At 40.0% G+C, this 14,367-nt stretch overlaps 1 protein-coding gene and 1 long non-coding RNA gene across 2 annotated transcripts; both read right to left on the bottom strand.

Moving 5' to 3' along the window:
* Window positions 1-5,352: 5,352 nt before the first annotated feature.
* Window positions 5,353-7,787, bottom strand: LOC125522622. The gene is made up of 7 exons (XM_048687665.1): window positions 7,547-7,787; window positions 7,342-7,425; window positions 6,904-7,245; window positions 6,739-6,813; window positions 6,123-6,662; window positions 5,760-6,032; window positions 5,353-5,676 (listed from the first exon to the last, which is right to left on the bottom strand). The coding sequence occupies exons 1-7, from the start codon at window positions 7,740-7,742 to the stop codon at window positions 5,501-5,503; spliced, it is 1,686 nt and encodes a 561-aa protein (XP_048543622.1). The 5' UTR covers window positions 7,743-7,787; the 3' UTR covers window positions 5,353-5,500.
* Window positions 7,788-7,981: 194 nt separating this feature from the next.
* On the bottom strand, window positions 7,982-8,733 carry LOC125524613. Its single transcript, XR_007290866.1, has 2 exons — window positions 8,320-8,733; window positions 7,982-8,016 (listed from the first exon to the last, which is right to left on the bottom strand). It is a non-coding gene; the product is annotated as an uncharacterized LOC125524613 (long non-coding RNA).
* Between the last annotated feature and the right edge of the window lie 5,634 nt (window positions 8,734-14,367).

Below are 14,367 nucleotides of genomic sequence, written 5' to 3'. Positions count from 1 at the left end.
ATAAGGGGACACGATCTCTGCTTTAACAAGACGTGCCAAGGAAACCGCCTCACATGACGCGCTGAGGTGGGATAATGAAACGACTCGGATAAAGGCTTGGCCGTGGTGTGACACGCTATGGAATACGTCAGCAGATTAGATTGGTGTAAACTAGTTAAAGGCACGTGCTTTGCACGTGTGCGTTCTTAATTAAAAACATCATACATGAAGAAAATTTTAAATACAGACGATGCACTTTGACAAACCACTTGCCAACTTACAATGTCCATGGACAAATTTGATTTTCTTATATTTTCAAAACATGCATAGAGTAATTTTGGTTAACACTTACTCCATCTGTAAATTAATATAAGAGTGTTTAGATCACTAAAGTAGTGATCTAAATGCTCTTAAATTAGTTTACGAAGGGAGTACTTGACAAATTTACAATTTCCCGCAAAAAAAAGAGAGAGACAAACTTGAAGTAAACATTCTCAAAACAGTAAGTTACATCATGGGATTAAAGTTTGTTCAAGAAATAATCATCTCCGCGCATTCTACATCACTTGGATGTACATGGAATGTAATGCATTCTACCTTGCATAATATTTATTGTCAACAAAAAAATGGATATGTGTCGGTCCATATATACTTTTTTAGTAGTCTATATCAGTCCATATACAGTCCTAAAATTCATGGGGAAAACGTGAGAATAGCCTGTTCCACTTGACCTTCTGTTTTTCCCCAAATTTTTATTTGTTTCTATATTTTTTATTTTTAAAAAATTTGTTTTTTATTTGAGGGGAGATCGTTGGACCTTCTGCAGGCTAAAATATGGATTTGGGCTGACATTCGGCCAGACGGGCCTTGAAGCCTGCCACTGGGCTAGCTGTATGGAGCCCCACTCAAAAACGCGAACCAGGTCCTTCTGCCTCTGGCTGTCGAGCGGAGTTCTATAAAATGAAAGACTGTCGAGCGGAGCGCCGCCGCACTGCCGCACCTTCTCCCGTCCCCGCCGACCCGCCGAACGCCGACCCTAGGATTCCCACGCCGCTGGCGCAGCGCACGACCCGGCCATTGGATATCGTGCTGGACTCGCCCAGTCGTCATCAGCAGGCACAGCGGCTCCTGAATTCAGCAGCCATGGCCGCACACAACACACGCCGGTAGGCGGCACACTTCATGCCTCCGAGCGATGACGCAGGTGAGTAGCACCGACCGTAGCATCACTACATCAACATTCGGCATTTAGCAGGCATCAACATGGTTTGTTCTCCAATTTCGGATTTTATCGGATGTCTCTGAGGGGATTCAATTTCTGATTTTTTTTCCAATTAAAGAACGAAGAATAAGATTGATGGTTGTGATCCTTTTTTTGATAGAGAAGTGTGAAAATTGCTGATTTGTAGGTTCCAAAAATAAAGAATAAGCGTGGTGATTGAAACATTTGTGCCCCCATTTGTTGGTTACAAAAAAATCATAGTTAAATTGTAATTGTTTCTATGTCCTTTCAATGTAACTAAATATATTGGATGTTGCCAATACTAAGAACAATTTTTAGGTTCGTTGTCATTATTGTGAATTTTCATATCTTGTATTTGTAGCTTCTGCAGGTGTAATTTCAAGGTATCACCTTGGCGAGATCCTCTTTGCTGATAACCAGGAACGTGAGAATTGTTTCGATGCTGAAAACTCTGAAGTGAGCACTGTGAAGTATGATATGCACTTGACGCTGGATCATTGCACTACCCCATTGAGTTCGAACATGATTCTGCTAACTCTGATGTAGCGCCAGCATGTAGAAGCTACAACATCTACGCTGATGTTCGTAACCTTCGTTCCTGGTTTATCACCTGTGTAAGTTCCTGAAAATTGGTAGGCAACGTGCTGGTTCTGTTCATGTTCTTGCTGCCCAGGCACATCAGATTCGAATTAGTAATCTATCTATGGATGGGGCATGTCCCTCCATTGTTGAGTTGGTTTGTAATGACTCTGTAATTGATTTCGTATGACTAAAGCAAAATGGTCTGTGCTCCCTTCTGTTGACCGGATGATTCTGTTGTATGTTAAAACTGAAAAATGTCAGTATATTGCATATACATGTGAAGCCCAATGGCTCGGTATAATAAAGAATGATATTTGCTCACTTATGTTGCTGGATTTTTGCTATATGCAATAACTGAAAAAGGAATGGTACATCTATAAGACTTGAGTATTGTATATGCTAGAATAATACCACTTCAAATATATCTTTTGGTACATAATAACTCTCACAGGGACAAGCTAATGACTGAAACCCTATATAACATTATATTTCCTGGGTAGTACTATTTACAGGAATACAACCATATTAGAAACATCACACGGCAATACACATCATGTACATGAATTATACCAAAACATCCCTGTAGACAATATTTTTTGTGCTTTTCCCTGATGGGTCAATATCCTTATTTGGTTTTGCAAGTACTCTAGTTGTTTGTCTTGATATCCCTCTAGACAGAGCGACATAGAGTTGGCCATGAGATAACACCGGCTCAGGAAGATAGATGCCAACATTTGGGATGGTTTGACCTTGGGCTTTGTTGATTGTCATGGCAAAACTAAGCCGAATTGTAAATTGCTTTCTTTTAAACTTGAAGGGGAGAACATCATCCTCAGAAGGATAGAGAGGAATTTGTGGAAGGAACACTCGCTTCCCAGCATATTGTCCGCCAATAATTTCTGCATCAATAGCGTTCTCTTGAAATGCCTTAATGATAAGCCTTGTACCATTGCATAAACCATTAGAAGGATCAAGGTTGCGAATCAAAATAACAGGGCAGTTGATCTTCAATCTGAGAATATGTGGAGGAAGGCCATTAGGTGTGAGTGAATTTAGGAACTCAGGTTGATAGTGATTATGTGGATCATCAACCACTGAGTCAAAACTGTAATAGACCTTTTCTTCTCCAGGAAATCGGTCAATAAGCATATCATTTAACTCATCCACATATTCATTCTTTGTGGAAAGAATTGCACGTGCACTAATATAGGACGGTGAGTTTCCATTTTTGTCCATTAGAGGAAAGATGTCATCAATTAACTTACTAACGGAGGCCTTCAAATCCGTGTAACCTATAACAATTTCTTCAGGCAGGCGCACATATTCTTGACCAATTGATTCCTCTTCACCGTTACCAATTCTAAGGAGAAAATCAGAGAACCATGGATCAAACAAAGCCCTCATATTGCGCCAAAGTTTGATATGTTTTATGTCTTGCCAAAGATAAGACTTCTTTAGTGTAGCATCTGTAATTTGTGCTCTAGTGCCATGCCTCACCACTAGAAGAACCTGTCTAAAATCACATCCAAACACTACTACTTTTCCTCCAAAGGGTGATCCACAACCGGTGATATCTCGCAGGGATCTATCAAGTGCCTCCACAGCTTGACGCTTTGTCATAGCAACTTCGTCCCAAATTATTAAAGACGACCTCGTGAGTAATTCTGCAGTTCCACTCTGTTTACTGAAGTTGCACATGCTGTCATCCTGAATATTAATGGGAATTTTGAACCTGGAATGTGCTGTTCTACCGCCAGGCATGATAGACGCAGCAATGCCTGACGTTGCTGTTACGATAGCTATTCGCCCCATCGATCGCACTTTAGCGAGCAAAGCCTTATAAAGGTATGTTTTTCCCGTACCTCCCGGACCATCTATGAAAAAAACCATACTCTTCTGGTGCAAGACATGAGTCATTATCTCATCAAAAGCAAGTCGCTGCTCATTGTTTAGCTTGTTATACAAATCCAAGTGTTCCTGCTCAACCTCAATAAACATCTCATCATATAATTCTCTCCAATCTAAGCTCTCCAAATCATTATCATCCAATAAGCAGGGCAAGTCAAAGTTCTTTATGTCCTTTCCCATTGAATATAACAAACTTCTAAGATCTTTAAGCACCATCTGATCAATTACTTCAGCATTTACATTTTCTCTTCGAAAATCATCACCCATGGCTTCAAAATGCTTGTCCCACAGTTCACGGACATTTGTTACCTCGCAGAAAACTAAAATTGTTGCAAAAAGTCTTCTAAGTGCAGATGGCATTTGAAATGCCGCAGCCTCGTTGAGACAATCAGAAATACTACGATCATCCTCAATGAGACCCCTTCTCTGTGCAGCCTCTCTAAATGTCGAGAAAATAACACCATCAACAGTTCGTAGATCCTCAAATGATTTGGCTCCCCTCACGTGATTTAGTAGTATCCTCAAATAATAACGCTCTCCTTCAGCAGGGTGCGCAGACACAAGTCTACCAATCTGAATTCGTTTCTGCTTGCGACGTCTCCAATTTTTGCAACTGCTATCCCACACAAAATATTCTGGAAACTCCTTGTACAAGAAATTCCTTGCAAAAATATCAACAGAATTCATTCTAAAATATTCACTAAGCATTGTTTTTGAAGATGATTCTCTGCGTAACACGCTATCCAAATTATCAGAATCTTCATAATGCACAAGATGCATATTTGGCAAATGGACCTGTAACTGCAAAACTGGAGGTGACATCTCACTTAGATTGAAAGAATAAATCCTCCATATAGCCTCTGGAGGTGATATAAACCTTGCATCCCTATATTCGCGAATCTCATCAATAAAAACATTATCTCCTCTGGACTCAATGACAAAGGATGCGCGATCATGACCTTTGTAGATGTATTTAAATAAATATTTAACGGCCTTAATGCTAGAGCAAACTTCTACATTTATATGGCAATTATATCGCATAAGTAGAGATGGACTATAAGGAACAACCCATCTATTATCCAAGACCGCACCCCTAATGCGAACTCGACAACCATCATCCCTCCGTCTATAAATTGGATATGAGTCCTTTCCTTGTAATGTTGTCTCTGAGAATGTCCGTGGATAATGGTATCTACAACTTCCATTTTCCATGCAAGTATTTTTACTGTTGAGAACTCCGCATGGTCCATGCATCATGTGCTTAATAACTAAAGCATGCAGTACAGGGTATTTGTCTTTATCTGGGATCTCTGCTGATATTATCTCATCATATTGATCTGGATTAGTAATCTTGCAAGTTGACTTCAGAATAATTAAGAAGTGTGCATGCGGTAGGCCTCTCTTCTGAAATTCTATTACATGAACATGTGCAACAACTTCACCAAATAATTTCCTCTTGAATAAAAGATCTTTAAGATCCTCCAACTTTGCCTTGAAGACCCGTGCTACCAAATCTGGACGATCTTGTGGCGATTGACCTGGTTCCAGCTCTCTAGTTATCTCTTCCCATTGCGGGTTGCAAGTCATTGTAATGAATAAGTCTGGCTTTCCAAACCGTTGGACCAATGCCATTGCATCTAGATACCTTCGGCGCATGTCTCTTGGTCCTCCAATAAATTTTGGGGGGAGCACAATACGCTTTCCAGTCATGCATGCACGTGTCTCACCGGCTACAACACTATCAACCAATCCTTGATATAAATCTGCACGTATGAGAACCTGAGTTGACTATTGTAAATAGAAAGCCAACCTTATTGATTCAATCTTGATGTACATATCAACAATATACTGTTGAGTTAATCTCTTTCCAAATAGTAAGACGTTGAACTCGCCATCTCGGATTTGTAACTTATAACAATAATATTCCCTTGGTGATACACAAGAACCAGAGCTCTTTTCCACTCCTGCATTCAAGGCAAGTTATGGTTAGATAAATGAATCTGAAACAAAGTAATCAAGCAAAAAAAAACTTGAAAAAAAAACTTGCCTTCTTCGCTGAGAGCATCTGCTTGATCATTTCTCTTCCTCTTACCATGGGGAGCAACTTTTGGTAAATTCAGGTTCCATCCAACTTCCCCATTCGGGAAAAAAAGTGGATATGACAATGGATCATAGCAACCATGGTATGCTTTTATGTATTGTGGTTTGTCCGATTTACCGTAAACCATGATACTCCTGTCAAAATAACTTCGAGGATTATTTCCCTCGACCCAAATTGCTGCTACTTGTGATGTTGTCGGAGCATTATATACTCTTTGATCTAAGGCAATATTTGTGTTGAGCTCAATATTATATTCATCAAGGTTTGGAATAGAACCAAGGTTTCTAAATATTTGTGCATAAGGATTACTTGAAAGTATATTCACCAACTTCCGGATCAGAGTTTGGTCAAGGTTTGGCGAGTGAAGAAATCTTTGTTGCAAATCTGCATCCGTGTCATAGAAGTATAACTGTAAATGCTTGGGGCCATCTTCTTTTGGAACCAACTGGTCAATACGGTGATAAATTTGGCCCTGTGCGCGAAAGGTGTATACTCCAGACCTCCTATTGCAGAATCTTTGGTCCAAGATCACACCAAGAGAGGTAAAAGAGAAATGAGAATTGAAGTACCGTATATGATCTTGGAAGTATTTTGCATTTGGATCCTGGCTCGTGTACAACTGACGCAATTCATCAGGAACCACTGGGGTTACTATCTTTACTTTTCCATTCATGCAACAAAATGTTGGCGTCTCATATTGGAACCTTTTCGCATTGCAATGTCTACAGTTGGGCACTCGCTCTAGAAAATGATAGCCACGGGGCAATTTATGATATATATGATCATATGGATCTGCTTGTATGCATTTTGTGACATGCTTTGGCTCTTGATATGATTCAAAGTCAAGACCTGTGTTTTTCAAAAGTAATTTAGTAAGTATTACAAAAATTGAGAATCATTGATGAAAATATCAGTCAATACTTACATGGTCTATTATACATTAGACTCTCATCATTCACATCATCGTACTCAATAGAGTCTTCAGTATTTGCCAGATATTCTGTTAAAAATTATCTCTAGTTGTCAATAGATGAAATACTTGCTATGTGCAACATATAATTAAATCATTGTTATTTATGACTAACATTACCATGAATGGCAGGAAAAGAATCCTGGGGCACATAAATGAGGTCTTCATGCAAGTTGTTGGTCTCTCTGCCACGATCCCGTGCAGTACTACAACTTTCTTTTTCTGGCCTCTGTCTTTTATTATGGCCACAAATCTCTTGTACGTGTGTTTCTTCTTGATCATGTGACAGTTCTGAGTGCATGTTGACGCAACGATGTCGCTTACGCTGACGTACATTTTTCAATTCATATTTTGCAGCTTGATCTTCCGAGGATATTGATGATAAATATATGCCAGATGGACTGATGGTGAATCGAGTTCCAGCTTTTGGACGACTTGTGCCAGAACCACCAACATCCGCCACTGTTTTAAGGAAAAAGGGTCAACGACAGTGTGATGAAATATACAAAAAAATAAATTTTGATATTTGATATTTGTTAATTCATTATGTATCACAACCTTGTTTTCCTTTTGATGAAGACCCCAGTTGAGTAAATACCGAATCATGCTTCTCATAGTTTGAACTGGCCACGACTTCCTTTCCTGTAATGTAGGTTCAACCTTATCCCGTAAAAAATTATACATCATATATTAAAAAGGTAAATGAACATTCAATGGTCATTGATAATATTAGAAATGAATATTTTGTCGATTAGAACAGTACCTGTCATGCATATGTTCTTATTAGCTCTTGTATTTTTCTGCTGGGGTGCTGGTTGTGTATTGCTACAACTTGCGCTGCACTCACGCCTCATTCTTTTGTACTCACGATTCCTTTGCAAATAGGCTTCCCTCTGATATGGAGTCATTTGCAAGTATCTATCCCGGTCACAGTAACGCTTACGCTGGGAAGAATTCATTTGCGTAGCATTTCTGGTTTCAACTAAAGGATCATTCTACTCTCCAACGACAGCTAATATTTCCCCACAAAACAAAACAAACAAAAACAAATAGTATGTCAAGGCAAAGGATTGATAAGGATAATAATTAGATATCAAGATAATAAAAAAACTTACAGTAGATCCTTTTTGGTGAAGTTGTTGGGTGAACATTTGTAATATCTCTGAATGGAACTCGGCCTTCCATCTTGTCGATTTTACTTGATTTTGTAAGCCAAGTGTTTTCAACCACAACCTACAGTATAAGCATTAGACCATTTTTTAGGTTACCAAACCCAAGAAAAATAATTAAAGCATATACAAATTTACAAATAGCCATGAGACATGAACAGAATGAACATATGTTGCATTGCCTTTCATAGTGTACTGTTTGGACAAAAACATAAACACCTTGCGTGCAAGAAAAGTAAAAAAATCAGCAAGCTACAATCGGACCAGTGGATTTGTATTTCATATCATTGTAAGCAAGAAGAATCACTTGCAGAACATTCTCACGCAGCAAAATTCCCAAAGGAAGCAGAAGAATCAGCAACCTCACCTGTGATCAGCGGCACCTGTGGTCAGCTGGCCGTAGATGGATGTCCAACTACTCTGAGCCTGGAATCACCAGGCGCAAACAAATTTCGAAGCAAGCCACAGACTGCAAGGAGACAGGGCTGGAGATGCAATCTGGACGTGGAGGTGATTTGGAGGTGCTGCCGTGCTGGGTGTGTGGACGGGGGGATGGACCAATGGAGCTGGTGGTGTGTGACCCGCGGGCTAGAGAAATTGGAATACTGGATACAGAGCATCCAGATTACAGGGGAAAGATCAGCGTGAGGAGGTTGGCGGGGAATTAATTTGCCAGAGCCTGGAGGCTACCGTGGGTCGTGGAGTTCTCTAGAAGCGCGGCTCATTTTCAGGTTTGGTGGGATTGCGTGGGCCACGAATCCGGGTGATACAGGCTGTTCGATTTAATAAGTTGACGGCCACAGATGATTCCATCTTGGATGTGGCGGGTAAAACAAGAGAGAAGAGGGCAGATTCAAATATTCAAAAAATCGTGTACTATAGTAGTAGAGATATTATTCTCTCTATGGCAATATGTGGAAACTTATTTTGCAAAGCCGAACACTATCTTTGTGTTCAAAATCTTCTATGAAGTACTTGGAGGAGGAACCCGCCTTGCAATGTCGAAGACAATCTGCGCGCCGGACTCGTCGTCATTGAAGCCTGGTTCAGAGGCTACTGAGGGAGTCCTGGATTAGGGGGTGTTCGGGTAGCCGGACTATACCTTCAGCCGGACTCCTGGACTATGAAGATACAAGATTGAAGACTTCGTCCCGTGTCCGGGAGGGACTTTCCTTGGCGTGGAAGGCAAGCTTGGCGATACGGATATGTAGATCTCCTACCATTGTAACCGACTCTATGTAACCCTAACCTATCCGGTGTCTATATAAACCAGAGGGTTTTAGTCCGTAGGACAACGTACACATCAACAATCATACCATAGGCTAGCTTCTAGGGTTTAGCCTCTTCGATCTCGTGGTAGATCTACTCTTGTACTACCCATATCATCTATATTAATCAAGCAGGACGTAGGGTTTTACCTCCATCGAGAGGGCCCGAACCTGGGTAAAACTTCGTGTCCCTTGCCTCATGTTACCATCTGGCCTAGACGCATAGTTCGGGACCCCCTACCCGAGATCCGCCGGTTTTGACACCGACAATGGGCGTCTGTGCGATGTGTATATGCACATCGAAAACGCTAAGGAGCTCTGGAATGCATTGAATACTAAGTTTGGTGCAACCAATGCAGGCAGTGAGTTGTACGTCATGGAGAGCTTTCACGAGTACAAGATGGTGAATAACCGTTCTATAGTTGAACAGACTCATGAAATACAATGCATTGCAAAAGAGCTTGAATTCCTCAACGTTGTGTTGCCTGACAGATTTGTGGCTGATTGCATTATTGCAAAGTTGCCTTCTTCATAGAGGAAATTCGCCACATATCTCAAACATAAGAGACAGGAGATATCGGTTGAAAATCTGATAGCATCTCTTGATGTTGAGGGGAAAGCCAGGGCAAAGGACACAAGTGACAAAGGTGGTGAGATTAAGGCTAGCGCCAACATGGTGCAGAAGAATCACCATGTCGAGAACAACAATGAGAACAAAGGGAACTACAAGCTCCAGTTCAATGGTCCTATCAATACTACTTCCTTCAGGAATAATAGGAAGAAGGTGATGAACAAAGCTGGGCTCAAGTGCTATGCCTGTGGAGCGCTCGGCCACTTTTCTAAGGAGTTTTTTGATCGCGCGGACAAGAGGGGGGAAAACAGCACAAAGAATGTCAACATCGTGACTACTAGAAATACTGATGGGTACGGTAATTTTCTGATGTTACTTTCAGTCTTTTCAGTCTTCATGTTGGTGGATTGATACATGTTCATGTGTGTGCTGACATCTCTATGTTCACTTCTTATCAAGTTGCTCGGGATTCTTCCGTCCTAATGGGGAATGGATCACATGCTACTCTTCGTGGTGTTGGGATGGTAGATCCGAAGTCTACTTCAGGGAAGATCGTGCAACTGAGGAATGTGCAAAATGTCCCTACTATGAACAAGAATCTCGTTAGCGGCTCTCTTCTTTGCAGAGATGGGTTTAAAATAGTGTTTGAGTTCAATAAAGTAGTTGTATGGAGATTTGCACAATTTATTGGTAAAGGCTATGCTGCGGAGGCTTGTTCCGCTTTTCACATTTCAAATTTTGCAATAAGTCAGTAAACCATATTTATGGCAATGTTCATTCAGAGGTTGATGTTTGGCACTCTCATTTATGTCATGTTAATTTTGGTTTACTATCTCGGCTATCCAATTTGAGTTTAATTCTGAATTTTATGACGTTAATTGATGATGCTACAAGGTTCTGCTATGTTTATTTGTTGCAAACTAAAGATGAAGCTTTAGACTACTTTAAAATCTATAAGGCTGAAATCGAAAATCAATTAGAGAGAAAGATCAAACGTCTTAGGTCGGATCGCGGTAGGGAATATTTTCCCAAAATATTTGATGAGTTCTGTGAGGAACATGATTTATTCATGAGAGGACGCCTCCCTACTCGCCCCAATCAACTGGGGTTGCTGAGAGGTAAAACTGCATGCTGACCGGCTTGGTGAATGACATGTTGGACACTGCTGGTTTATCTAAGACATGGTGGGGGAGGCTTTGTTGACTTCGTGTTATGTCTTGAACATAATTCCAAACAAGACTAAAGAAAAAAAACCTTATGAGGAGTGGTTGGGAGAAAACCGCCACTTTCGTATTTGCGCACTTGGGGATGTTTGGTAAGTTCCGAAGAAACGCAAACTGGGACCAAAGACGGTACGTTGTACTCCTTCCGTTTCACAATACATGTCTTCCTTTTATCAAAATATTGATGTATCTAGACATATTTTCGTATATAGATACATCTATTTTTGGACAAATAAAAGTCAAGTATTTTGAAACAGAGAGAGAGTATCTTTCTAGGATATGAGAACAGAGTGATGCCATTGTTTGTAGTTTAGGATGACTACTACGAACCGGATAGGACCAGTTTTGCCTTCAACATGTACACGTGCAAACTGGATTGCTACCCTATCAATCGTGTTTGACTCAAAGTTATGTATCTCTTCTGGAAGTATCCGTACGTGATATACGGAACTATTTGGATGTTTCATCCTTTATTCTTTGCTTTCCGACTAATAGCGTGGGTCAACATTACAAAGTAAAATAAAATAGCGTGATCCAGTTCTCCAAATTATATTAAAAAGATCCTGTCAAGAAAGAATTTGTTTTGCGAACCAACTAGTGGTTGGATGGTTAGAGGGGTAGCGGTATCCCCTGTCCGTCAGGGTTCAAATCCTGGTGCTTGCAATTTTCAGCAATGTCTTTTTAGTGAGAGGAGATGTTCCCGTCGACGACGAAGCGCCTACAGTAACTTCGTAAATCTCAAGATGATATGCCAACTCAATCTCTTGAAGATGCTTATAGAGGTAGGTGTGCGTGTGTGCATTCATAGGAATGAGAGTATGCGCGTATGTATGAGGGCTTGCATCTATACTATATTAAAAAAATGTTTTTCAGCATATGTAAAAAGGAGTTTGTTCTTTACATAGCATAGAAAGTCCCATACAAAGAGACGTGTGTTGAGTATTTAGCACATTCGGATTGGAGTTAGACTCTGAACTCGTATTTTTCTCTAGGCTAGCTGGAATCGTATGGGATACATAGCCGTGTTTTTTTAATAGATCCATATAGCACTTGGATTCTAGTTTATCTCTTATTCATTTTTCTAAATTCTTTTACTTCTTTTAAGTAAATCGTAACCGTTCTTTCGGGCTTTTTTTTCTACAGTTACATATTAGCCATTTGTTTTATTCTACCATTTTAATAATATAATAGATATAGCTCCAAGTAATCCACCAATAGTTGGTCCTCGGGCTTAGATGCTTGGGAGTCCTTAAATATTATCTTGGGGTGTCTCGAGCATCCCCAAGTTTAGCCTCTTACCACTTTTTATTTTTTTTATCCATCGTGACCTCATTCAAAACTTAAAAACTTCAGTACACAAAACTTAACAAAAAATTTGTGGGATCCGTTAGTTTAACGAAGCAAATCACCACTTTAGGTAATGTTGTAAACTCATTCATATTTTATTATTGCATTATATCCACTATACTCTAACTTCATCATGGCTTATACCACCCGATACAATTTATAGATTCATCGAAAGAAGCAAACAACACAACGAAAATAATATCTGTCAAAAATAGAACAATCTATAATGATTCGAACAACGACCATACTTGTGTAACTCTAAATTTTAAAAAATTGGGAAAGCGTGGGCAATTATTTTATCAGTTATATGTAAAAAAATTAGAATTTTATTACACTCCGGTGAATCTCAACAACACTTCTACTGGGCGCGAAAGTTTATGTTTTCCCACAGAATCAAAGCAACTATCATCTAAATCATCCCAAAGACTTTACTTGGCACAAACACTAATGAAAACACAAAAACACAACCATAACAGTAGAATAATTGTGTGCACACCAAAAAAAAGAAATAGAAAAATTGAGATAATTATTGGGTTGCCTCCCAACAAGTGCTATTGTTTTACGCCCATAGCTAAGCGTAATGCATAGTTTGAAGTGTTGCCATCCATAGTTTTTTGCATCATTAGGCATGGGTTCATCGGGAGGCTTTTCAAAAAGAATGGGAAACAGATCATTAAGCATGATTTTAGCATTGTCAAAACAACCTTCCTCAAACCATTGTTGGTTTCTCTTTACTATCCAAGAATATTGTCGATTAATACCATTGAAAATTTGTTGGATAATATGTATAGAAGTAACTTCCTTTTTTAGTATATTCATCAAAGGTATGATTATAATAGAACAAGTGCCTCAACAAATAATCTTCTTCATAGAAAATTTCATCTATGACAAGATGTTCACGGCTCATATTAAGAAAATCAAAGATTTCTCTATCCTCACATACTATATATTAAAATTCATTCATGAGGATGAGAGTAGCTATTTTCTTAGCCCTAGGGTGCTTGATAATAGGCAACTCACAGAACAACCTTTGCAAAGTGGGGTGGGTATGCATGAATTTTCTTTCAAGTTTAAGAACGAGCGATGAAATAGCTTCGGTGTAACACTTGGTTCTTTTAAGAATAGCAATATCATCACAAGACAATGTCCCCGTGCATTTAAAGAATTCTTGGATAACACTTTTCCCCCATAATGTTCCCATGCTTGCAACTGTCGGGACCCCGATCATAAGTCACACCATATCACTTTGCGGCCTCAGGCATGGTATTCCCACGGGTGCAGCCTTACCTTGGTCGGGACTATTTGCGCCTTTTGGCTCAAGTATATGACTGTGCGCTAGCATCCCTCTGACAGAGAACCCGGGTCGAGATGACTAGTCGTAAACCAAGGTGGCACAAACTTACAAGGAGAAGCATACGTGACTGATATGTCTCCAATGTATCTATAATTTTTTATTGTTTCATGTTGTTGTATTATCAATCTTGGATGTTTTACAATCATTTTATAGCAACTTCATATCATTTTTTGGGACTAACCTATTGACATAGTGCCCAGTGCCAGTTGCTATTTTTTGCTTGTTTTTTACTTTGCAGAAAATCCATACCAAACGGAGTCCAAATGCAGCGAAACTTTTTGGAGATTTTTTGGACCAGAAGACACAAGATGGGCCGAAGAAGTACCAGAGGCTGCCCCAATGGGGGCACAACCCACTTGGGCGCGCTTGGGGGACCAGGCGTGCCCTTGTGGGTTGTGCCCCCCTCGGTCGCCTCCCGCAACACCTCTTTTCTCTATAAATACACCGAAAATCCAAAAACCCTTGGGGAGTCGACGAAACACAATTCCAGCCGCCGCAAGTTCCAGAAACCACAGATCCAATCTAGACACCATCACGGAGGGGTTCATCATCCTCAATGGTGCCTCTCCGATGATGTGTCAGCAGTTCATTGTAGACATACGAGTGCATAGTTAGTAGCTAGATGGCTTCCTCTCTCTCTCTTTTGATTCTC

The sequence above is a fragment of the Triticum urartu genome, chromosome 7, assembly GCF_003073215.2.
Source record: "Triticum urartu cultivar G1812 chromosome 7, Tu2.1, whole genome shotgun sequence".
In the NCBI taxonomy this organism is placed as follows: Eukaryota; Viridiplantae; Streptophyta; class Magnoliopsida; order Poales; family Poaceae; genus Triticum; species Triticum urartu.
This window is presented reverse-complemented; position numbering and strand designations above follow the sequence as displayed.